Here is a 27,667-nt window from a genome sequence, read left to right on the forward strand (position 1 = left end):
TAAGTATCTCACTTTTTACCACAGGCATATAAATTTTCAAATACCGGCTTTACTCTTTCTATCCTTCAAATTTGCCACTAGAAATACTTTACAATGCCCTCCACGTTGGACGACAGTTGATGTGATCTTGATTATTGATATGAGATAATATTTTTATATGTCATTTAATTTAATCAATGCATTAATAATAATCTAATTAATTTACCAGATCACATATCAATATGTTTTCAATCTCAGGGCTTTTTACAAAATTAATTACTTACATACGTGGCTTCTAAGTATTTCTTAATGGTTCCTAATCGGGATAGGAAAGAAAAGAGTAAAATAATAACACATATGGGTTACAATTGTAATCAAAATATTGTTTATTTTATTTAAATGGCAATCACTGCTTAATATTTGCTATATCTTATTATTCTTAAACATAACATTTACACATGGGAATCTTATTTCCTTTTGATTTCCAATTGAAAGTTTTTATTAACATTCAACTATTATGATTTATTAGCAACAATTCTATTTAAGTTTGATGAAGCTTTTCTGATATTATTGATTATATTTCTTCAATTTTAAATGTGGTATTTACTACGAAAAACCCATACATTCATGTCCAAACAAATGAGACTGACCTTTTTCTGGTGCACTGAGAATGTCTTCACACAAGACCCGTTTCCTGCTATCCTTGGCTGCAATCAAAACCTCGTCCTGGCTTCCAGTAATGTTCTCCTCTGAAACTAGCTCGTATAGCTCTCGTTTCCTGCTTCTGTCGTGATGCTGTGTTCTACCTTTTTCGAAACTGCAATCAGCTACCGGGAACTCTTGGCTCAAGGAGGTTCTTTTACTCTCAACCTGGCCTACCTCTCGTTCTACGATAGATACTCCACACTCACGGAACTACACCGGCTTTCTCACTCTCCGTACACTACCGTCTACTACTCGACTTCACTTCTCGACAGCTCAAAACATTCTGATCTCTATTTGTCATTCATTCCCCTACTTTCTAAATATCCCTTCCAGATTCACAAATCAAAACTTCCACCACCAACTCTCATTCGCAGTATTCCTCAAAACCGATTTTTAAACTTTCTAAATATGCTTAATGGATTTCAAAGAAAATAGTTAATTCCCATTCTAAAATTACTTTCTACTATATACAAATTTTAATGACCTATTCTCTATTTCCACTTAGTCTTAATTAGCATCGGCTAATGACCGATCCTTCCGCGAACAACGATAATGACCTATTAACGATTTCACTTGAGTCTTATTTAATCACTTCTTAAAATTAAATATAACAATTTGTTGTATACAGGTTGTTCTAAATTTATATGCCCGTGGTTGAGAAAATTGAAAATATTTTATATTAAATTGAATTTTGTCTATAATTATCAAATTTTAATTTTCATATCAAATAGAAATATAACAATACATAATAATATATCGAACAGTCGAAGAACCGAAATAGTATGCGCGTTCGATCTACATCCCACCACGGAACAAGCAAGAGAGAAAGACGTGGTCAGTCAAATATATAAAAGCAGGCCAGCGAGGAAGAACCAGAGAAGCAGTCAGTCTCTCAGGCTTACGGCGTTAAGCTCTAGACTCCCTGGCTAACTAACGTACTGAGATAGTAACTGGGCTGCGACGGATTGAGTCGGAACCTACTCGGGCGAAGCGAGTGTGTATTGAAGAGGCGCTTTGCTTGTAATTAAACAAACTCCGTGTAACCGCGTAGTAAGCGGTTGCTTCCATCTACCATCTCCGGCCTAGAGTCGTTGTAAGTGTATCGGTGTGTGTAGTCGTTGATTCTTTTATTCCGTGATTGCGAGATTGCGTGTGTGGTTATACCGGACTGACGGATAACGTGGCTGCAAGGCTGTGCGTAATTATATCGTGATTACTTCTTGTAATTGATTATATTAACATTGTTTTTGGTTTTTTTTATATTAGTAAATACAATTTTATTTTCCTTTTACAGATGTCCGCCGAAGAACAGAATATTGTTTTATTTTATCATTTTAATTTTACTTTCTATAGGAATATCCAAAATATATTTGTTTATTTTGAACCTGTGTTCTACTGAGTTTGTTGTCCGAAAAAAACTACCCATTACAAACTTGATTGCACAACCAATGCAAATATTGTCTAAAAATAATTTGATAACATTTTGATATTCCCCGAAAAAATTATTTTTTATATTAGAAAAGCTGGCAAGTCTAAAAACATATCCTACGATTATTTTGGATGAGGTTATTCCTTTTTTTACACCGGCGATATAAAAAATGAAATATGAATTTGAAACTATAGCTAGCATATATCTCCAGTGCTTGTTGATGGATTTTGACATTTCTTTTTATAATTTGTGTGTATTCTATGCGCACGTTACATTTGGTATCTCAAACACACTGTAAGAAACAGAGGTTTTGGTTATTGTGGTATATAAAAGTTAAAAAAAATAATAAGTGTGGATAACGATTCAAGTAAACTGTTCACCCAGATATGAAAATACCAAACGGGCGACGCTTAGAAAAATATTCCACCAACGCATCTCAATTTACCTATCTGAATCGTTATCAGTTATCATTGTATACTCTAATACAGAGTATAGTGTAAAACAAAATGAAAATGAACGGTTTAGTTTTGTTTCAAATCGATTTTCTTGCCATCCTTTGACACCACGTGTCAAACGATGTTTCTAGGTTTACCCGTTATCAAATAGGCTTTAGAAAAGATGAAATTATTAATTATTCTTATAAATTATTTATTTCATCTTTCCTTGTTAGAGGTCGTTCTAACCATACTCCGGTATAAATATTTTATTATTTATATCGAGCAGCTGGTGCGTTTTGATTCAGATCAATTTCTTGCAAAACCTCTTTAATAACGGGTAAACCTAGAATCACGTGTCAGGGGATGGCAAAAGACTCAATTTGAATCAAAACTAGGGGTCGCCAAGTTCTTGAAAATTTCAAGATCTTGTCTTGATTTCAAGACAAGATCAAAGACCAGAAGTAATTTTAGATTTCAAGACAAGACAATAAATTTTTTGTCAATAACAAGATTTCTTGTCAAGAAATCAAGAAATCTTGAAATATCTTGACTAGGTATTAATTTGTGAAAAAGATAACATATTTTAACATAAAATAACGTATTTTAATGTATTGAACACTTTTTTGCTAAAACGATTTACAAAATATAAATCATGTAAATGTATAAATGTTTAAATCGGAACATTTTTAACATAAATTTTTAAATCGGAATTGATATACCATGAATTAAGGCAGATAATACTTCTTATGCTCTGGCCACAGTAACGGCATTAGACGTTACTGTGGCCCCAGCATTATGGAGTTAAAGTCTTGACTTTGTTATTGTTAAAGCTGCTATTGAAAATAGCCTTTCCGCAGGTACAGATGTTGCTGGCGTTCTGAGAACATCCTTGGCCATTTTCGATTATAACGGGTAGACATTCTCGTGTCTTCTCTAGCAATCAAGTAGATTCTCAGCATCTTCTGACCTAGGCTCATTTAAGTACTTTTTGACTCTGGTATTAGATTCTGTAGGTCATTCTGGGATTTATTAGGCCGTGTCAGCACGACAAGAAATATATGCCGACGGATCAGAAGATGGAGAAATACGGAAGATAATAACGCAGACAAACAGAGCTTATTTTGCCCTCTCCCATATATTTCGGTCTAAAAGTGTCCACCGAAATACAAAGATGAGAATCTATTAAAACATCAATTCGACCAATAACATGCTATGGCAATTAAGCCTGAGCCCTAAAAGAAACATCCAAAAACAAACTCGACACATTCGAAAGAAAAGTACTGAGGAGAATACTTATAAGGAAGCACCCCTGTCAGACTTCATTAGAATACAAAGATTGCAATGGGCCGAACATGTGATAAGAATGGGAGAGGATAGGCTACCAAAAAGAGCACTGAATGCTAGAATGCATGGAAAGAGACCGGTTGGAAAGCCAAGAAAGCGCTGGGAAGACATAGTAAACAGCGACGCACAAGCCCTTTTAGGAGTCCGTGTATGGAGAAGAGCAACCACAGACAAGCAAGGTTGGAGGCAAAAAATAAAGGAGGCCAAGGCTCAATTTGGGCTGTAGTGCCGTAGAAGAAAAAGAAGTCAGCACGCATCGTAATAAAAAGTTCGCCGGGGAATCACCGGACTAGGTTATCAAGAAATTTCAAGATCTTGAAATTTCTTGAGTCAAGACAAGATATAACATGTCAAGAAAACGTTAAGACAATTTCTTTTTAATTTCTTGATTTTTTCTCAGACAAGACAAAAAGTTGTTATCAAGACAAGAATTCTTGTCTTGTCGACCCCTAATCAAAACAAAATCGTTTATTTTTATTTTGTTAAAAAAATTGTCCCATACCTGGCTTAAGCACATTCATAAGAATATCTTATTTCTCTGGACTAATATTAAAAATATTACATATCGATTTTAATACTCTTATCCAAATATAATATAATTTAAAGGTTGCACTCTACCACAATCGATTTATAAACTACTTATTTTTAAAATCGAATTCCAGAACATTCAAAAAATAAACATCATAACGACCTATATCTATTTCCTTTATCGTTTTATTTAATCCCATGCATTGTTCGGTTGAATATTGCACTGTCACTGAGTTTCGAGCTATTCTGAAAATTTCAGTTGTCTAGCTAGTCAGGAAGTTTGTTTAAAATAGATTACAAGATTTTTCGGACACAGTGACAAAGAGACAAAGAGCATCTGAAGTATATAAAAAGGTTTTAAAATACATTTATTAATTTGACATGTCGATCGCAGAGGCTATAGACAGTAACAAATGGAGAATTTTCGATTTTAATACTATAATACGATCATAAATGTTTTAGTGTAGATCGATTAAAGTAGAGTGCATACTACAATCAATTTATAAATGTACTTATTTTCAAAATCGAATTCGAGAACATTCAAGCAATAAACAGCATAACGACATATATCTATTTCCATCAGCGTTTTATTTACTCCCAATATTACAACCAAAACGTAAACTCTGAACCACGTTTATTGAATTCAATCGCTTTCTAAGGAAATTAATACCGAACACAAACAAAAAAGTATCTTACCTATCATGGCAAACAAGTCTGATGTGTAGTTAGCTTCTGTTGAGCACGTAACTAACGGCTAGACCAAATAAAATCTTCGTACCGTTGTTACTTATGCGAAGCGACATCCACCAAGTTCAACAAATTGACGAAATGTTCAAAACAGCCGTAAACGCTTATCATTAGAAACAATTATTGTCAATTTTACATGAATGGATTCTGTAATTCGAATTTAGGTTCATATGTCCCACCAGGGTGCCACACAAAAATGGTAAGCATGCAAAGCCGAAGACAAAGATGTGAAAAAAAAGAAAGCTTATGATCCAGTATCGATGACCTCTCGATCTGCAGTAGAATGCTCTACCACTGAGTTGTATCAGATGTGTTGACTAACGTACTTTACAACGGGATCTAAATAGCATTGCATTATTTGCATATAAAATATCTTAAATTCAAAATAAAACTTAATGCATCCATGCAAAAGCGGTTGAATACTGCACTGTCATTGAGTTTTGAGCTATTCTGAAAATTTCAGATGTCTAGCTAGTCACGAAGTTTGTTTAAAATCGATTACAACATTTTTCGAACACAGTGACAAAGAGACAAAAACATGTGAAGTATATAAAAAGGTTATAAAATACATTTATTCATTTGACATGTCGACCGCAGAGGCTATAGACAGTAACGAATGGAGAATTTTCGATCTTAATACTATAATACGATCATAAATGTTTTAGTGTAGATCGATTGAAGTAGAGTGCATACTTCAATCGATTTACAAATGTACTTATTTTCAAAATCGAATTCCAGAACATTCAAAAAATAAACAGCATAACGACATATATCTATTTCCATCAGCATTTTATTTACATCCAATATTACAACCAAAACGTAAACTCTGAACCACGTTTATTGAATTCAATCGCTTTCTAAGGAAACTAATACTGAACATAATAAAAAAAGTATCTTACCTATCACGGCAAACAAGTCTGATATGCAGTTAGCTTCTGCTAAGGAAGCGGCCGTTTCCGAGTTTTCTTTCTTTTTCCTCTTTTTCCTATTGAGCACGTAACTAACGGCTAGACCAAACAAAATCTTCGTATCGTTGTTACTTATGAGCAACATTCATCAAGTTCAACCAAATTGACGCAATGTTCAAAACAGCCGTAAACGCTTATCATTAGAAACAATTATTGTCAATTCTACATGCATAGATTCTGTGATTCGAATTTAGGTTCATACGGTCTACCAAAGTGCCACACAAAAATGGTAGGCATGCAAAGCCGAAGACAAAGATGTGAAACAAAAAAGAACGCTTATGGTCCAGTATGGTTTGCAAAATGAATTGGGACTCTGCACAGAAATGTTAAAACCTGGTTTTAAAAACTTCTTGATCTGCAGTCGAATGCTCTACCACTGAGTTGTATCAGCTGTGTTGACTAACGTACTTTACAACGGGATCTAAATATCATTGTATTATTTGCATTTAAAATATCTTAATTTCAAAATAAAACTCAATGCATCCATGCAAAGGCGGTTGAATATTGCACTCTCATTTAGTTTTGAGCTATTCTGAAAATTTCAGATGCCTAGCTAGTCAGGAAGTTTGTTTAAAATCGATTAAAAGATTTTCGGACACAGTGACAAAGAGACAAAAAACATGTGAAGTATATAAAAAGGTTTTAAAATACATTTATCCATTTGACATGTCGATCGCAGAGGCTATAGATAGTAACCAATGGAGAATTTTCGATTTTAATACTATAATACGATCATAAATATTTTAGATCGATTGAAGTCGAGTGCATACTTCAATCGATTTATAAATGTACTTATTTTCAAAACCGAATTCCAGAACATTCAAAAAATAAACAGCATAACGACATATATCTATTTCCATCAGCATTTTATTTACTCCGAATATTACAACCAAAACGTAAACTCTGAACCACGTTTATTGAATTCAATCGCTTTCTAAGGAAACTAATACCGAACACAAACAAAAAAGTATCTTACCTATCATGGCAAACAAGTCTGATGTGTAGTTAGCTTCTGCTAAGGAAGCGGCTGTTTCCGAGTTTCCTTCCTTATTCTTCTTTTTCCTGTTCAGCACGTAACTAACGGCTAGACCGAAGTAAGCGCCGAAAGCGTGAACGAATATCGAACCACCTGCATCTGCGACCTAACAACATATTTTTCAATTAGAAAATTTGTGTCAGTTGGGGTCGCGAACGGATCGTATGGCGGTCGGTTTTCCCGATTTTTATATTATTGGGAAAGAAAATAAATATTATTTGTGGGAAAGGTCAAATTTGATTTAATTTGTAAGGGATGACGCCGTTATGTGAGAAGAATAATTTTTTTTTATAAAACGGCCCGAAATGTTTATCGAATTTAATAACTTAAGATAATAATTTTTTTTTAAGCTCCATTTAATTTACAATCTGTTATCACTCGTAACAATAAGTAAATTTTATGACAATTATTAGAAGAACAAATGACATGTAGGAATTCTCTCCAGTGAGAGGCTTCCTTTAACATATAATTAACAAACAAAGTTAATAATGTAGTGGAAAATGTTAATTAATTTTATTTAAATCTGTTTAATAAGTCTGTAGGCTTACTTAAGGTAATAACAATTCCATTTATTCCTGATAGACATTTTTAGAAATTGTTTAGTTATAATTTAGACTAGGGTGGATCTGTTTTGAGGTGGATGTGACAGGTGGCATTCGGATTTTTGCAGATAAAATTAAGTTTAGACAACTTCAGTAATTATAATTGACTTATGCTCCTTCTCAAATATGCCCGGAACATTAATAAAAAAATTAAAATATTTAATAATTTCGAAAAACATCGATTTTTTTCAAATTTCATTGCTTATAACTTTAAAACGATTCATTTTGGAACAAAGTGGTACGGAAATAAAATAAAGATAATTGAATTTTGTATATATCATACAAACAACTGGTTTAAAATGTCTTAAATTATTACTCTTTATGCAAAATAGCAATAAATACAAAATAAGGGGGCAAAATAAGCCTGTTTTTATTCAATGTTTTTCAACCACTTTTGTTGCACTTAGAACTTTCGTAATTTGCTTAGAAAATTCTTACAACATAAAAAATAACAGCAAAATCCTGTATAAAAGGTATATTTAAAAACCCTCAATAGGGCCACATCCAAATCGCATATCTAGTTTTCGACTGGTTTACCAGTAATCATCAGTGCTTACGTGCAATATACATGCTAACCACCAAGATCTTATTTAACAAAAACATGTGGGTCAAAGCCCAGTAAAAGAAGTCCGTCAAGGAAACATTGGTTTAAAATGCTACATTAAGTGTAGATGTTTAAAATATTTAGCTAATCTGCCCCAGGTAACATCTGATCTCTGGATTTGACTTGTTTACATGTTGAAAAAAATCAACTTATCATTTTTTCAACATGTAAACAAGTCAAATCCACATCTCAGATGTTACCTGGGGCTGATTAGCTAAATATTTTAAACATCTACGCTTAATGTAGCATTTTAAACAAATGTTTCCTTGACGGACTTCTTTTACTGGGCTTTGACCCACATATTTTTGTTAAATAAAATCTTGGTGGTTAGCATGTACATTGCACGTAAGCACTGATGATGACTGGTAAACCAGTCGAAAACTAGTTATGTGATTTTGATGTGGCCCTTTTGAGGGTTTTTAAATATACCTTTTATACAGGATTTTACTGTTGTTTGTATTACATGGTATACAGCCAACCACAGGAAAACTATTTCCTTGTGAATTTTTCTTACAACATACTTAATCCGTCTACCAAATTTCATTAAAATCGACATAATAGATTTTGCATAATAATTTTGCAATATAATTTTTTTTAAACAAGTTAAAAAGGTTTAAAATCCTTCTGAACCAAAAGTAGACCATTTAGAAATTTGATAATTTTTTTTATATATCAAGAGGTGCTCTACCTATCTAATACACTTTACAGAATTAAAATCGGATTATTTAAGCGGCCTCAAAGTTATAAATAATTTTTTGGCTTATAAACAAATATAGTGAGGACTTTTGAATTGGAATAAATTCATTTTCTCAAGAATGGGCGACTCCGGAGATAAATCCCGAAACAGGTCTATTTTTATATTTAAATTTTATTTTTTTGGCATATATATCATACTAGTCACGTCATCCATCTGGATGCGATGACGTAACCGATGAATTTTTTTAAATGAGAATAGGGGTCGTGTGCTAGCTTATTCGAAAGGTTGTTCAATTCTCTATTCTATAATATAACATTAACATATTTATTTATACAAGGTGCCCAAAAACTTTTTTTTGAATTATATGAGACAAAAAGAAGAAAGTATGTAATGTATTTAATTCGAAATACATTTTACTGGTGTAATAAAACAGAAAAAAATGTTTATTTGATAAATAACTGAAAAATGAATTTATTCCATCTCAAACGTCCTCACTGTATTTGTTTATAAGCCAAAAATTTATTTATAACTTTAAAACAGTGCTGAGGCCGCTTAAATAATCCAATTTTAGTTCTGTAAAGTGTAATAGATATGTAGAGCGCCTTTTTATAATATGCAAAAAAAAAATAGTAAACTTCTAAATGGTCTACTTTTTGTTCAGAAAGTTTTTAAAATTTTTTAACTTTTCTAAAAAAGTTTAGATTGCAAAATTATAATGCAAAATCCATTAAGTCGATTTTAATGAAATTTGGTGGACGATTGAAGTATGTTGTAAGAATTTTCTAACCGAATTACGAAGGTTCTAAGTGCAACCAAAGTGGTTGAAAAACATTGAAAAAAAAACAGGCTTGTTGTGGCCCCTTATTTTGTATTTATTGCTATTTTGCAGAGAGGTTAATAATTTAAGACATTTTTAACCGGACGAGTATGATACAAAATTCAATTATTTTTATTTTATTTCCCCACGACTTTTTTCCGAAATGAATCGTTTTAAAGTTATAAGCAAAGAAAGTAGAAAAACATCGATGTTTTTCGAAATTTTTATATATTTTGATTTTTTTATTAATGTTCCTCGTATATTTTGAGAAGGAGCATAAGTCAATTATTATTATTGAAGCTGTCACCTAACTTAATCTGTAAGAATCCGAAAGCCACCTCGCACATCCAAAAATAGACGTTTTTCACAGATCCGCCCTGGTAGACCCGGTAGACTTAATTTGTTCCCAGGCTTGATCTATTTGTAAATTTTGATCATTTTGTTGGAGAATTTTATTTATTTCCTCTTGATATTTTTTTACTTCTACTTCCTTAAGTTTTTTAATATTGTATTTTCGTTGTATTATTAGTTTTCACTTTTTCTTCCTATCTCTTCTTACAAAATTTGTATCAGTTGTGGTCGCGAACTGCTGGTATGGCGGTCGGTTTTCCAGATTTTAGTATTATTGGAAAGGAAAATAAATACTATTTGTGAGAAAGGTCAAATTTGATTTAATTTGTAAGGGATGACGGCGTTATGTGAGAAGAATAATTTTTTTATAAACCGGCCCAAAATGTTCATCGAATTTAATAACTTAAGATAATAATATTTCCATGTATTTCTGATAGAGACTTTTAGAAATTGCTCGGTTACGCAGTTGGAAAATTTTGTAAATTAAAAATCGAATACTGAAAGTATGTACTGTAAATTACATTCTGTAAATTTCAAATTCTTTTGAATTTGGATCACTTTATATCTGAATTGGAGAAATTTTATAAATGTAAAAAGGCGGAAAACCAATATTCGTATTATTTATCCTCTGATGCGTTATATATATATATATATATATATATATATATATATATATACATATATATATATATATATATATATATATATATATATATATATATATATATATATATATATATATATATATATGTAAAATATTATACGGGAAATAAATATTCTACCTTCGTCTGTGCTGCCATCTTGGGAACGTTTTCGCTGTCTACAGCTCATCAGCCAAGCTCTCAGAACAGACGAAGATGTAGAATATTTCCTCCGTATACCCGAGGCCGTAAGACAGCCATGCAGTCCTTATGGGACTAGCGCAACTCATATAACTAACTCATATATATATATATATATATAAATATAAAGCAAATCATAGTGATGACTTAGTCGTGTCAAGGGAATCTAAAATTTCATTCACGATTTGTCGTTCACCATGACAATCATCTTTAGCGAACTAGTTATTTTCCCTAACAACACAAAACATTCCAGGAATGTACTATCAAAGTTCTATTAATGTTTGAATGTCCTGGACATTCAAGGAACATTCGGTGAACATCTGATTAAATTATTGGTGGAATGTTACCATAAGACATTCTATGAACATACTACCAATGTCCTATATTTTAAGAGAGGCCATTTACTATTCAATTTGCGTTCATTTTCAAATTGGCCGCGCGTGTATCTATGTAGGGTCGCGTGGTCATCATATTTCATAATTTAAAAATTTCTGATTTGATTTTGATCGAAAATGGAAATTAGTCGCTTTTTTGCTGTTCTGTCTGTTAGTTTTGCTCTGGCTAGATCTCTTTTGTTTATTTTCTTTATTCTTTATGAAGCGAATTATTTATGCATATTATTACCTGTAAATAGTACCTATTTCTTTTGATTTTTAATTGTAAAGAATAGAAAAATTACCATTCATTTTAATTTTTTTTAGAATCAGCTGAAAGTGGTCTACAAAAAAACCAGGAAGGAAACGTATAGCCTTGTGGCTATGAAAGGCAAAAGAAATATATAAGAAGTGTATTGGCTAGTGTTGGAAGAAACTCCACATTTTGGATGCATAATAAGTTATTACTTTATAGACAAATATTAAGACCTGTATGGACTTATGGATGCCCAATATGGGGTGTACTATACCAAATAATATAAAAATTATACAAAGATTCCAGAACAAAATACTGAGAAATATTGCAGATGCTCCTTGGTATGTGACAAACAGTGATCTCAATAAGGACCTAGAAATGGAACCTGGATATAATCATCAACAAGATGGCAGGAAGTCACGAGCAACAACCTCATAAGTAGAAGAATATTGAGGAAATCCAGCTCCTCAATACTACTGGGCAAACTAGAAGATTGAAGAGGACAAAGCCTTTTAAACTAGTTTGAGTGATAGGTGATAGTGAAAAGCAGAGCATAGTGCTTGTGTGCCTGTGTATGTTAGGGTGCGTTCAATACGGAGACCAAAGGATGGTATCCTATCCTAGAGCATGGTGTAGTACTCTTCATATTCGTGAATCCTCGCATTTAAAATAATGTATTTATTTTACCTGGCGATCGAAACTATATTGTCGATTGATATGTAAAATAAATGCATTATTTTAAATGCGAGAATTCACGAATATGAAGAGTACGATACCATGCTCTAGGCTAGGATACCATCCTTTGGTCTCCGTAGTGAACGCACTCTTAGAGTTGTGCACGATCTTGTTAGATTAGATAAGAGACGCTATGGGGTAAGCTCTTCTTTTTAAGGAACAGTAGTAATTTAGGTTAAATTAAAATTGCTCATTGGTCAGTTATGACCAGATTGTAATTGTAACGTACAATTCAATACAATGAATCATCATCGTAGTGACGATTATGAAAAAAATATATGACAAGATTTTGTGCAATAAAAATGTTTATATTTATCAAGGATGTATTATTTGGTATGGCCATATATACTTCTGGTATATCGTCGGTGATGTGACAATACCTCCTATCTGCTTTTTCATGAATTTTGTACGAGACGAAAAAACAATTTTAGGGTCATCTGCACATGTAAATTTTGAACATGGTTTGTAGTAAATAGATAGTCGAATTTACTACAAAACATGTTAAAAAATATCATATGAAAACAGGAGGTGACTGTAAAAAAGTTTTTAGTCGCTTTTACAAAACTCATGAAAAACAAATCGGAGGTATTATGTCACATCAACGACTATGTCCAGGGATTGTCTAAAAATATACTGTGAATGTCCAAAGAATATTCGTAGACATTCATGGAATGTTCCAACAAGACATTCAAGGAATATTTAAAATACTGACACAGGGCTTTCCTGGGACATTAAGGGGACGTTCTAGTGCTTTTGAGGATATTTCAAGAACGTTCTCAATGTCCTGTGTGTACATTCTAGGAACATACATGGAATGTTTGGTGTTATTAGGGTTACACCCACGAAAGCGGATAAAAATAAACTGAAAGTAAAAATCTGCGAGGTGCTCTGATGAGATTTATTTTAAAATCGAAATACGTATAAGCATATAGTGAGGGCACATAAATCATCTTTACCCTCAATTTTATAGAGTTTCTCTGTGGTCCAACAAAATACTTTAATTTGTATTATACATGATAATTATTTGTTTATTTAGTCAGCGATGTACTAAAATAAATTCAGAGTGACTTTTCTCTAGTAACATTTTTTCATTTTATAACTATTTATTTGTACTCACCGGAGGGACCGCAGACGTTCTGATACAATTAGCGTCTCTTTGCAAAGACAATGACGTCGACTTTGCAAAATAACAAGGACACTTACTCAACACACACATCACACATTTTACCTGAGTTAGTGATAAGTTATACAATTACGTGGCTAAAGGTTCTAGTTCTAAACCAAGGCCAGAATCAGAGAAAAAAAAAACTATTTATTTTATGGTTTATTATCAATTTTTTTTTGTTATTTAGACATTTTAAATTTCCAAATGACAGTTCGTGTATAATAAAAATAAAACTTAAATAACGCTTTTTATTTACCTGCAAGACCTTTGTTCCAAGATATGAGTTGGCTGAGAATACTACAATTTCAATCAAACCCATAATGAGCAAATGAAGAACGGTGGTTCTTCCAAGCACAACTCCCACTGAAATTAGTACACTTGCTGCAGCTATATCGGCTCGGTAAATACTAGAAAAAATTATCCGAATTAGTAAATTAAATCTACAATTTACTATTTTATTTTATTTACTACTTCATTTAAATATTAATATATTCAATACTCTTTACTATTTTATTTGGGAATAAGCCACAATATTAGTTTAAAAGTAAGTTTATTTGACGTTTCGATTTCCATTAAGGAAATCGTTGTCAGAATATTGTATTTTAATAACGATTTCCGAAGTGGAAATCGAAACGTCAAATAAATTTAATAAAAACTAAATTTGTGCCTTATTACCAAACAAAGGTTTAATAGGAAAAAGAGAAATTTTATGGAAATCCAAGATGAATGTATTGTTGTAGAATTGTTTTTTTGTAAAGAAATTAAGAAAAAATTAAATTTATATCAACGACCATGAAATCATAGTTTTTCACCACCCTGTATATCACCAAAATTGTTTAGAATTTCATTTTGCTATTAAGCAAGTGTTTCGGGAAAAAGTAAAACGACAAATAAGTGATTCGACGAAATGCATAGGACATGAACAAACAATGCGGTGATTAGATAGTAGACATCGTGGTCGAAAACAAAGACGGTTTTAAGATCCTTCCGGGAAGGTATTTTAATGTGGTAAACAAACTGTATTAGTTTTTAGTTGTAAAAGTAGAAAGTAGTAAAGAACTATTTATGATATTCTTTGAAATTTGACAAACTGTAAAAGTCGTTGGAAGAATATTTGGTTTCTTAAGAAGTAAATGGTTTGAGAGAGGTTGTTGTCTATTGGATGGAAAATATCAGGAGAAGGGATAATGTATGTGAGAGTATGGATTTGAGAGAAAAATAAAGACACTGTGTAATTGACATCGGAAGAGAGCAGTCCAATTTTTTATAAAGTGTAGAATCAATGTAGAGTGGTGTGATCGGCCTTTGCGAGCAGAATCAAGTTGAAACCAAATCGTCGACCGGTTGAAGAGTTAAGTTTCTTGGTCCGAGGGAGATTCATTTGTTTTGTCTAGAACGAGTAGCTGATTATTATCCGTTTGTGCACAAGATATTCGAGCCAGTCCTGTGTGTTTTTCTTGGAAGCAGTTTGGACGAGAGGGACTTTTTCGCTACATCCAGAGAGTACGTGTTGGGAGAATCAAGGACGGCGCAATCCAGAAAACGAGGAAGTGAAGAATAAAAGGTTTATTTGTATATTGTTTATAAACATATTTGTTTATTTGTTTATTGAACAATTTTTTTAACGCAGTTGGTCATTTCAAATTTGAGAAATCTATTCAAAAGAAAAAAAGTAGAATTCATTCAATTTAGTATGAGTAAATAAGAAGCTAATCAAATAAATATTTTGTCAAAACAAGGAGATATCAGAGTTAGATTTTAATTTATTAAGTTAGAGATTGTTGGAACAAAGTTAAATTTTAGTATTTTTTGAATCTTATGTACACGGCTAATTTGATAAAAACAATAGATTACATTTATATGATTTTGAGTGTTTTCAATTTCCCTGTTTCTACCCTGGAAGAAGTAAGCAACCAGAAATACTAGAATCCACAGATCAAAGGTATTGTATCAAATACAAGATTACCCGTGAGAATAAAATTGATTGGAAAATTTAATTGGAATTTAGTTGTGTTTTTACATAGGCAAGAAATAAAATAATTGAAAAATCAGTTAAATTAAGAATTTTCTAATTAATCTAAATAAATAGAAAATTTATTTATTTAGCGTATGGCTTTATCACAGTTTTTGTATAAAAATAAAGATCACAATACATTAAAAAATAATAATAATTAATTTTTATAAACGAAAATTTAGTTGATAAATAGATATTGCCGATTTTCACAGTTACCTCGTGGATGTTGTTCTTGGTAGAAGTAGAAATCAAGGCTGCATTTTCTATATCTGTACGTACGTAAGTTGCTATACCGTAGGCTCTGTCGTACGTAGCACCAGTAGATCATAGCCGGGGATTTTTCCTCTTGAACTCAATTGAAATTCGTTTTCTGTATGCGTTTCTTGTAATGCGACCAGATCAATATCGTTATCTTTTAATAGTTTGTTTAGAATTTGACATTTGGCTCTACTTATACCTTCTATATTTAATTGGCAAACTCTTACATTGGGTCCAATTTCTTTTGTAAATTCTTCTTTGGAAACTCCATTCAATAACTGTGTTATCTTTAATAATTATTCTAAAATAACTGTGATATCTGCCAGGAGATCTTTAGGAAAGATTGTCTGGCGCCTCTTGTGCTAGCTCTTTAGTTTACCCAGGGTGCACGTGCAGTATTACCTGCGGACGCGAACTAGCATTACACCCCCTTTGAATGTATAAAAATATGTATAAATAAGAATAAATAAATAGAAAAAGTATAGCATAACAGTATACAAGACGATATTCAGACCAATCCTTACTTTCGGTTGCGAATCGTGCATATTGACAAATAGACAGAAAAGCAAACTACAGGCCACAGAAATGAAATACTTGAGAAGAGGTGAGAGGAGTCACGAGAAGAGACATAATTGGAAAAAATGTAAAATGTAAAAAATGTAATTTATTGAATAAAAACAACTAGTTGGTGAGGACATCTTCAACGTATGGAAGACCAACGACAGGTAAGAAGAGTATGGGAAGCCAAAACATGGAAGAAGGCTAAGAGAGGAAGACCTAAAAAGATCTGGAACAAAACAGTTAGGGGATTGCTGGTAAGAAGAGGATCCACTTAAAATGAAGCATGACGAATGGCAATAAATAAAAAAGAATGGCGAAAATTTGTAAACCAGTAATGGTGTACTGTATGTATAAGTGGCTCCTGGGTTATATTTACATATTTATTTATTTATTTATTTATGTATTTATTTATTTATTTATTTATTTATTTATTAATTAATTAATTAATTTATTTATTTATTTATTGATATTCGCAATAAATATTGAAGTATTGAAGTATTGAAAAACGCAAGCTGAAATATCACATAATGCGAAATAGACAACATACATGTTAATCGTAAAACGTAAAATTTAAGGAAAAATAGATGGAAAGGATAATCCCCTCGCCTTCTGGCAACGATACCGGGACAACTCAAAAACACGTGTTTCGAGAAAATCGAGTTACAAGTTTTTGATATTTTGCACAGCTATTGTATGCTTTGAGTTATATTCGTTTTTAACTAAAACTATGTTCTTTGTTTCAGTTGATATCAAATATTATTTTTCAGTTCATTTCGGCAATCTCTTGGTACCACTCGAGTTAATAATTAGCAATTAATTGAACATTTTTTGGAATTGTCCCAGTATTGTTGGAAGAATCATTTCATTATTATGAATATTTTTGTGATCATTGTGGCATACAGACTGAGACAATTCAAAAAGTTCACTACGGATTTTAGCGTTAGCCCACTACTCGCGCCGCGTTTACCTCTTACCACTCTGAATGTAACAGTGGACCTTGTGCCCTCACTCGGAGAGTATTGCAGTTAAAAATGTCCCAGTCATCGCGGATTATAGAGCTTAAAATCCTCTTTGACCAATTTTGAGTGGTCCCGGTATCGTTCCCGGAAGGCGTCCTGTCTAGAGATTCCTATGATATTGTTTCATCAAATAAATACAATAGAGATTTTTTGTCAATAATGCGGTCTTAGGTACGGGAGAAAAGTATGCTAAATGTGCAGTCACTCAAGCGCTTTAGGGACCTATTAGGTTGTGAAGAGTAGGACTTAAAACCAATAAAAGTTAAGTAAAGTTTTCCATTTTAGTGTGGCCATGTCCATTTTTAATTTAATTTTCCATTTCCAACAATCGTTTTTTAGATTATAACGCCATCGATACATAATTCTAAAAAATGTCTCGAATAAAAGTTACTTATTTTTACGCAAGGAATCCAAATCTTTAATAAAAAATGGGGACGGGGCGCCCATTTAAGATTTTAAGTAACCGCACCTCCTTGGGGGGTCGTGTTTGGTGCCATTCGATAGATTTTTCAAAAATATTGAATAAGTGTATTTTTCAGTTTTTCGATCTGATGTTCATTTCGTGAAATATCGCGGGATTAGTATTTAAAATATTAAATTTACCCCCCATCCCTCTCCGTGGGAAGTCGTGTTTGGTTTCATTCAATAGATTTTTGAAAAATATTGAGTACGTATTTTTTAGTTTTTCGATGTGTCATTCATTTCGAGAAATATTCGCATTTTTCTTGTGAAACTTTGGGACTCACCCATTTCCTTACGCCCCGCTCAAATCGTCAGATTTTTGAAATGTAGGTACACTGTTTTGCATGTACTTAACTTACCTTATCTTAATCTGACGATTTCGAGTTTTTCTAAGGATAGATATTTTTTTCGGTCCCCCTTAACGAACTCACCTGCATTAAGAGCCAATATATGGTAGAGGTACATTTTCAGGGTACAAGGTTTCTCCCCATGTAATAATTTGACCATATAATCAAAATGATTTGGAAAATGTGTGCAATAGTTTTCATAATATTAAACAAACAAGACAGAATAATGCGTTATTTTTCATATTAAATCCTTGTAAATAATAATATAATTTAAGTAATGAAATATTTATTTTTTTCGTTTTTTTTTAAGGATTTAAGCGCTTTATCCTTTCACTTAAGTAATCATAATACGCTGTGTGATATAACCTCTACCTATCGAAAAACATTTATTTTTTAAATAATCTTAAATTGAAAGGTCTAAACCCCGATTGAAAGCTGATAGAAATGCAATTTCCATGCCTGTCAGACACTGTGAAGCTTGTATCGTGAGGTGTAGCTTGAAACCCGACAACAAAAAAAGGAAAAAACCCTGTCTCGATATCACAAAAACCTTTTGTCCGTGCTATTTACTCGTCTTTTTATTTTCTCCTTAGTCATCGGGCATTAACATTAGAAAGAATTAAACTCGGTAAATGTCTCTCAAATAGTTTTTTGTTGATTTGTTTCCTACCGATTTTTAGGAAATAAATCTCCAGCTTCGATCGGCCTTTCCCTTTTGCAATTCCCGAGTTTGTCGTAACGAGGATATAAATCTGTACATGAATGTTTAAAAAGGAAATTTCTTTTCCGATTAATTGCACTGAAAAGAGAATTCGAAATTAAAAGACCTTTTCAAATCTATTTGGATGCTTACAAGCAACAAGAAAAAGAAATTGATTCGGCTTTTTTGATCGGTAAATTAGTATTTACTGAAGTTGTTGACATTAAAAGGACTTTAATATATACATTTTGACACTAGTTGCAAACTACAAAATGTTGCCGCTTTCCAATGAAAAATTTAGTAGTTATTTTTAATGTACTAAGGGCCGGTTTCACCAACAACAAATAAATCAATGAAAAGTTATTCGTCGAATAAAATTTATTAGTCGATTATATTTTTATTGTGTTTTAATACAATTTTGATAATTTAAAGTTAAACTGATGAATTTTCTTTGTTATAGTGAAACGGTGTCAAATACATGACAATTCCACCTCACCAAGAAATCAGCAATTTTTATTTTCCTGTAAAACACTGCCGTTAATGTTAAAAGCATATCTGTATCTCGGAGAACTGTTTCATCATCTTTTATTTCGGCGAATGGTGGTTTGATAAATGGCTTAATTCCATCGTAAGATTTTGAGTATTAGTTGAGTGGTAATCTCTGTAATGTTTATCTTGGGGCCGTGAACAGCCGTAGCGCAGCGGCATGACAACTGGCCCTATAAGCCAGAGCGCCCGGGTTCGAGCCCCGGCACAGAACTTCCATTTTCATTTCTAAAAATGATACGAGCTGTTCACCGTGCCTCGGAGAGTACGTTAATCCGTCGATCCCCCTGGGCTAGTGTGTACATCGACACTAGTTGAAACAGGGTTGAAGATGTAAATAGCGCCGGAACCTGTCCGAAAAGATCTCCCCTGCAAAAATGCCATACGATATTATTATTATTATCTTATGGCTAAAAATGTTTATGATATACTCACAACGCTTTGAGTTCGCCGTTAAAAACTGCACGTGCAATATAGTAAAGCCAGCAGTTTTTCGTGTGCAATATGGGTGTCAGGAAATCGTACGACTTTCGAGTTTTTGTTTATCCTTTTTTTTATTGGCCAAATATTAACATGGCCATGTGGTGGGTGTGATTAAAAGTATATTTTGATTTCCTTTTTCTATTGGTTGTAGAACTGATGGGAGAGATGATTTGATTATAATTATTGGTCAAATATCGTGGCTGCGCAACCTGAGAAAATGGTACGGGTGTACAGGGTTATTCACTATATTTTGACCCCCTGTAAACTACTTTATTTACAGAACTAGAAAAAACTATCTAATATAAAATTTATTCTATTTTTAAATTATGATTTTTTGACATATATATCGTACTAGTGACGTCATCCATTTAGGCGTGATGACGTAATCGACTATTTTTTTAAATGGGAATAGGGGTCGAGTGCTAGCTCATTTGAAAGGGTATTCAATTCCCTATTTAGTAATATAAACATTAACATAATTAATTATACAGGGTGTCCAAAAAATTTTTTAAATTAAATTAATTGACATAAAAAGAAGAATGTATGTAATTTATTTAATTCAAAATACATTCTACTGCTGTCAGAAAACAGAAATAAATGTTTATTGAACAAATAAACATTACTTTTCACTTAAATTCAATGTTCAAGCTGCCACCCATCTGCCTCTTGGCAGTTTGAACATTGAATTTAAGCAAAAATCAATGTTTATTTGTGCAATAAACTTTTATTTCTGGTTTCTAACAGCAGTAAAATGTATTTTAAATTAAATAAATTACATAAATTCTTCTTTTTGAGTAAATTCATTTAATTCAAATTTTTTTTTTTATAATTAATTATATATATAATTAATCAGGTTATTGTTTATATTACTGAATAGGGAATTGAATAACCTTTCAAATGAGCTAGCGCTCGACCCCTATTAAAAAAATAGTCGATTACGTCATCACGCCCAAATGGGTGACGTCACTAGTACGATATATTTGTCAAAAAATCATAATTTAAAAATCGAATAACTTTTGTATTTTACATTTTTTTCTAATTCTGTAAATAAAGCAGTTTACAGGGGTGTCAAAATATAGTGAATAACCCTGTACATTAATGAAATTTTCAGAGAAGCCGTCTCTAAAATAGGAATAGCTATGATGATTGCCGACCTCCGTAGCGGAGATGGCACTTAAAGAAGAAGAAGATTGGTCAAAGGATGATGCTATGGGAGATTGTGGTAGGAAGAATCGACCGAGTTACGGACAGGAGATCAGTCTTTGTTATTCATTGTAATTTGAGTTTCTAGTTTTGAAGTTTTAGTCTTAGGTTAGTCTTAGTTAAAATTCAAGTTCCTGGTGGAGCCTCGAAGGGCCATTCGGCGGTATCGAAGGAGTTGAGCCTAAGTATTGATTCAAGCAGCCTGTAGTGTTGGAAGTTTGTTCCTCTTCGTGGCTTGCTAGCCAAGTTCCGATGGTGCAGTCAAGACCATGGCGCCGCTTGTCGCTTTCAGGAAAAATGCCGGTTCATATTGGTGTATGATACACTATCAAAGTTTTTTATGTGAGCAGTTATGAATTAAGTGTGGATAAGCATACTAAATTCTTCAAGAAGTTAATTAGAAGTTATTCAATTAGTTGAAAGTTCAGTTAACAGTCAATACGAGCAGTATCATTTTGAAGTTTGTGAAAAGGCCATATAATAAGGCCGATTGTATTGTTTGTGATTTTTGCTGGAAATTTTTATGAAGATAATCTACATTGCACTATCAATATGTTTTTGTTAAACTACAAATTAAATGATTAACGGACATCTCAAAGAATACAGGACAGGGCGATTCCTGAACCAACAAATTTATTTAAAATGTAAACCTTTTTTTAAGTAATAATTGGACACACTCTTAATTTGAAAAACCAGAATGAGCCTATAATATTATTTTTATTTTTTATTTTTTTTATTTCTCTATAAATTTGATTCACTTGTAATAATGTTTGGTTATTAATTATCTAACTCCCTTCTCTTGATCAACAATTAAGTAAGAATCAAACTAAGTAACAAAGAATAAGGTAGGTTATATTTATCTTTATGTAAATTTATATGTATTTATTTGTATTTATACAGGGTGTTTCATTGGGAAACGGAAATACTTTAATGGTAAATAGAGGTCACCGAGGCCGTTCTAGGTGTACCAAATTTTTTGCCCTACCGACTTTTATATTGGAGTTACAGGGTGTTTTATAGATTTTACTCATTTCTTTCCTAAGCCATAACTTTAGAACCATTCTGTATATTTTTTTAATATTTGGTACACATATGTCTCATTCAAAATCCAAACGACCGACATACTAATCACAAAAAAATCCAGGTCCGGATTAACAAAAAATTATAAAGTAATTGTGACCTTAAAAAACCACCCTGTATATTGAAATTTTGAAAAACTGTTTGCATATTTGAAAAGAGCACAAAAAACTAAGTCTAATGGTTCGCTTGGATTTTTCGGCCGGATAATTTTTTGACTTTAATTTTGAAATTATATTGAATTTTTTAAGAACTCTGAGATTAAAAAGCAGGTATTATTAACTTTTAATTATAAATTATTAAAGTTATTGAATAAATACTCATTTTAAAATGAATCAATACTTATTTACCACATTGGAAAGACCCAATTATTAATCACAAGAAAAATCCTAGTCCGGATTAACAAAAAATATAAAGTAATTGTGACCTTGACACAACACCCTGTACATATATTGACATTTTCAAAATTTGTTTGCACATTTGAAAAGACCACAAAAATCCGAGTTTATCGGTTCACTTTGATTTTTTGTACAAAAATTTATTAACTTTTTAATAATTTGTATAATTTGTTAATAACTTTTTTTTAATAATGAATTTATTCATTAACTTGTTAACAAGTTAATGAATAAATACTAATTTAAAAAATAATCAGTTATTATTTACTGCGTTAGAAGGACTCACTTACTAATCACAAGAAAAATCCAGGTCCGTATTAACAACAAAATACAAAGTAATTGTGACATTGAAAAAACACCCTGTATATTGCAATTCTTAAAATACGTATGCACACCTGAAGAGAGCACGAAAAACTAAGTTTAATGTCCCGCTTTAATTTTTTGTGCAGACAATTTAATGACATTACTTTTGAAATTATATCGAAATTTTTATTATGAGTTCCCAAAGTTCTTAAAAATTTCGACATAATTTCAAAATTAAATTCATTAAATTGTCTGGCCAAAAAATTAAAGCAAACGATTAAACTTAGTTTTTTGTGCTCTTTTTATACGTATGTGCAAATGGATTTTATATTGTTTTGTTAATCCGGACCTGGATTTCTGTTGTGATTTGTAAGTGGGTCGTTTGAATGTCGTAAATAAGTATTGATTATTTTTAAAATGAGTATTTATTCAATAACTTTAATAATTTATTGTAAAAAGTGATTTAAAAATCTGCTTTTAATTTCAGTGTTCATAAAAGTATCAATATACAAAAATGTTTCAAAAAAAGGTAACCCCGTCTCTAGGGTAGGTAAAAAACTGAAAAATAATTGGGGTTTGCTTAGTAAAAAATTTTTGTAACGCCATCCGTTTTCAAGATACAGGGCGTTGAAGAAAACAAATTTTTACGCATTTTTTACGATTTTGCCGAAACTACTGGCAACATTGTTATGAAATTTTATACGAATATGTTTTGGAAGCTGATACATCCCATGAATTTGTTTTTATATCTGATTCTCACAGAGGGCGCTAGTTACACGGATCGTACTAAGTATTAGTCAATATAACTTTTTTAGGAGTATAATTATTAATCAAAATTTCAAGTAAACTTAAACATCATTCAATTTTACACGAAGAAGGTACTCTTAGTAAAACTCGATACTGTGTACCGTTTTCGGAATATTTTGATTTGAAAATTATGAAGTAATAATTGATGCTGGTATTAATGATAAAGTTCTAATAGGTATACCTCTATTTTCTTCAAGTGTGCCATGGAAATCTGACATTTATTGATTGTTATGACGATAAATCAACAATAATTAGAGTTTTAAAACCTTGTTTCAATATTTCAATTTTCAAAAATGCGTAAAATTTTTTTTCTTCAACGCCCTGTATGTTGAAAACGGATGGCGTTACAAAAAATTTTTACTAAGCAAACCCCAATTATTTTTCAGTTTTCTACCTACCCTAGAGACGGGGCTACCTTTTTTTGAAACACCCTGTATTTAATTTCAAAATTAAAGTCATTAAATTTCCATCACAAAAAATTAAAGCAAATCGATAAACTCAGATTTTGTGGTCTTTTCAAATGTGCAAACCAATTTTGAAAATTTCAATATATTGATTTAATTTCAAAATTACTTTATGTTTTTTTTTGTTAATCCGGGCCTGGATTTTTCTTGTGATTAATAATTGGGTCGCTCCAATGTGGTAAATAAGTATTGATTAATTTTAAAATGAGTATTTATTCAATGACATTAATAATTTAAAATTAAAAGTTAATAATACCTGCTTTTTAATCTCAGTTCTTAAAAAATTCAATATAATTTCAAAATTAAAGCGAATGATTAGACTTAGTTTTCGTGCTCTTTTTAAATATGCAAACAGATTTTCAGAATTTCAATATACAGGGTGTTGTTTTAAGGTCACAATTACTTTATAATTTTTTGTTAATCCGGACCTGGATTTTTTTTGTGATTAGTATGTCGGTCGTTTGGGTTTTGGATGAGACACATGTGTACCAAATATAAAAAAAATATACAGGGTGGTTCTAAAGTTATGGCTTAGGAAAGAAATTGGCAAAATCGATAAAACACCCTGTAACTCGGTTATAAAAGTCGGTAGGGCAAAAAATGTAGTATACCTAGAACCGCCTCGGTGATCTCTATTCACAATTAAAGTATTTCCGTTTCCCTATGAAACACCCTGTATGTATGGTAATTATTTGTCTTTTATTTATTTTTTACTTGAGTTATTTTTCTAATTATTTGTTTTATCGCCAACCGTCACTAAAGTCATTCATTATTGTACTCATTTGCCCTCATTTGCGGCAGTAAAGTAACACTTTATTGTACTGAAAGAAGAATTTTACTTTACCTGCCGCGATTAATCAAATTAACTGAGATTGAATGTAAGCGGTCGATGGCAGTAATCGATTATTTATTTGAGTGAACTTCAAATTTATTTACGTTAGTTATTAAAAATATTGTACAAAATTTATTTACGTTATTTTTAATTAAAATTGTGTCAGAAAGTAAAATTATGTAGTATTTTGCAATTATATTCATAAAACATAAATCGAAACTTTACAGATTTAGTAATTACATAGATCCAGTCGGAAAAATTAAAGAATACCCATGAACGATCACATCAATCACTTATTTTGTATTTGCTATCTTTTTCTATAAGAAACGTTTGTTATTTATAGAAAAAGACAGCAAATACAAAATAAGTGATTGATGTGATCGTTCATGGGCTTTTCAATCACAGTCATTTGTTTCGAGCTTCTGTCATGTGTCACATTATATTAATATATCTACGTCATACGTTATTGGTATATATCAATGATAAAAACCAAAGATGTATGACGTAGATATATTAATATTATATGACACATGACAGAAGCTCGAAACAAATGACAATCGATGAAAAGCCCTATTCTTTAATTTTTCCGACTGTAGGTACTTATTCAATATGGATTACTTGAACAACTATCGATTAAACATCGAAATCGGCCATCATTCAAAAGAATTCATCGTCATTACTGTCATACGAAACTTTTATTTCTCTAAAATTAATAAAATTCTTAAATCTTTTAAGTTTTGTATTTATGCAAATATATTATGAAATGATGTTTTTGTTAATTCGATTATAATATATTCGACGGTGACAGATGTTAATGATAATTTGTTAGCAAATATATTTATTTAGATTTTCTACTATTCATCAAGGGAAAAGCAACTGCGCTGCGAAGGCTACACTTTATGATCCATAACGTAACTATTAACGGTATTTTTAATTTTTGGTATTTTATTTAAGTGTTAAAATTGGTTTAATATATAAATAAAAATACGACTAAACTGTTTAAAATATATTTATTTCGTTGAAATTATAATAATAAAAGTATAACGTCTTACGTGCGTACCAAGTACAAACACTCTTTTTTCATTAGGATGTAATTAAGTAAGTGTTAAGTATGTGTTAAGGTTTTTTATGATTGGCGATAAAATTTTGTATGCACCACGTCAGTAAAGACTCTTTATCGAACTCGTCTGTTATTCGCCTCGTTCGCTAACGCTCGCTCTGCTCATAATATCCGACTCGTTCGATAAAGAGTAACTTTACTGACTTGGTACATAAATAACTATTGTCTTCCATTTTCTTGGTAAGATGATGGCGCCTAATATTTTATTCAGTATTTCTATTGTCATTTTAATATTATCTAATTCTAAGCTAGTAATATTAATAATATCGTATGGTATTTTTGCCGGGAGATCCTTTCGGGCAGTTCCGGCGCCATTTACATCTTTAACCCTGTTTCAAGTAACTAGTGCCGATGTACACTAGCCCAGGGGGACAGAAGGCTTAACGTGCTCTCCGAGGCACGGTGAGACGGCTCGTGTCATTATTGGAAATGAAAATGGTTTGTCTTTGGCAGGGCTCGAACCCACGTGTACTGGTGTATGAGGCCAGCGATTATACCGTTACTCCACGGCCGCTCACATTCTAAGCTAGTAAGAAAATATAAGGAAACACCCCACAAAGAACCACCCCCATATCTCCACCGATTCTGAGTAAAGGACCCTTTGTTTATTGCAAATAACCCAAATATTCTCCCTTCCTGACACATAAACATCTTCTGTCAATTCTGTTTTAGTTATCCAACTGGATGAAATTGTAATAGATATTTAAAGCGAGATTAACTTGTCAATTTATTCGAAGAGTAAATATTTATTTGATAAAGTCAAGTCATATTTGACGTTAGTGAAACGTAGATGTTTCAGATTTATTGATCGAATAACTTTTTTCATCGTTCACCTTTACATAATTTATTCATATTAGTGCACAATATTGCCTCACAGAAAATACCGAAACCAGCACAGAGGTTGGTCAGCACACAAAAAAAGAAAGGCCTTTGGCCTTGAACTTAAAGTCTGTCTAGTTTCCCTTTATAATATAATATGATTTCATTTTACATAATGAACAAAGGAGTTGATAAAACGCAGCATTAAATATATGGCAGAACTACAAAATTAAAACAACAAACCGTACCAAACCATCATTATTTTGATGTTATGTAATTTTGTTGTATGTAATTCAGTAATGCCGGTTATTTCAAAACACCGGCTAACGGAATGCTTTAGTTTTTATTAATATTTTTAATATTCAATATCTAGCTTGATTTTAAAAATTGTTTTAAAATTCCATTACAAATTTATCTCAGTTATTTCCGCTCAGAAAAATCTTAAAATTGCTTTCTTGAAGTTTAGCTTTCAATATTATATATGTTACAGTTCAAGTTGTTTCTCAGTTAGAGTTGACTCCAACTAGTTGGAGTCAACTCCAACTGAAACGAGCAGTAAAAGTTGATTTTAAAAATTTAAATAAACTTTTACTAGTTGGAGTTGACTCTTCCTGGATCGATTCAGTAAATGTTGATTATAA

At 31.8% G+C, this 27,667-nt stretch overlaps 1 protein-coding gene across 1 annotated transcript in view; it reads right to left on the reverse strand.

Moving 5' to 3' along the window:
* LOC114324504 (ammonium transporter Rh type B) overlaps nucleotides 1-27,667 on the reverse strand; it is a 289,838-nt gene that overhangs the window by 171,965 nt on the left and 90,206 nt on the right. The window contains exons 3-4 of the mRNA XM_050645109.1: nucleotides 13,873-14,023; nucleotides 7,114-7,279 (exon numbers count right to left, since the gene is read on the reverse strand). Of these exons, the coding sequence (XP_050501066.1) occupies nucleotides 7,114-7,279; nucleotides 13,873-14,023 (317 nt within the window). The remainder of the gene's footprint in view (nucleotides 1-7,113; nucleotides 7,280-13,872; nucleotides 14,024-27,667) is intronic.

The sequence above is a fragment of the Diabrotica virgifera genome, chromosome 3, assembly GCF_917563875.1.
Source record: "Diabrotica virgifera virgifera chromosome 3, PGI_DIABVI_V3a".
Lineage (NCBI taxonomy): Eukaryota > Metazoa > Arthropoda > Insecta > Coleoptera > Chrysomelidae > Diabrotica > Diabrotica virgifera.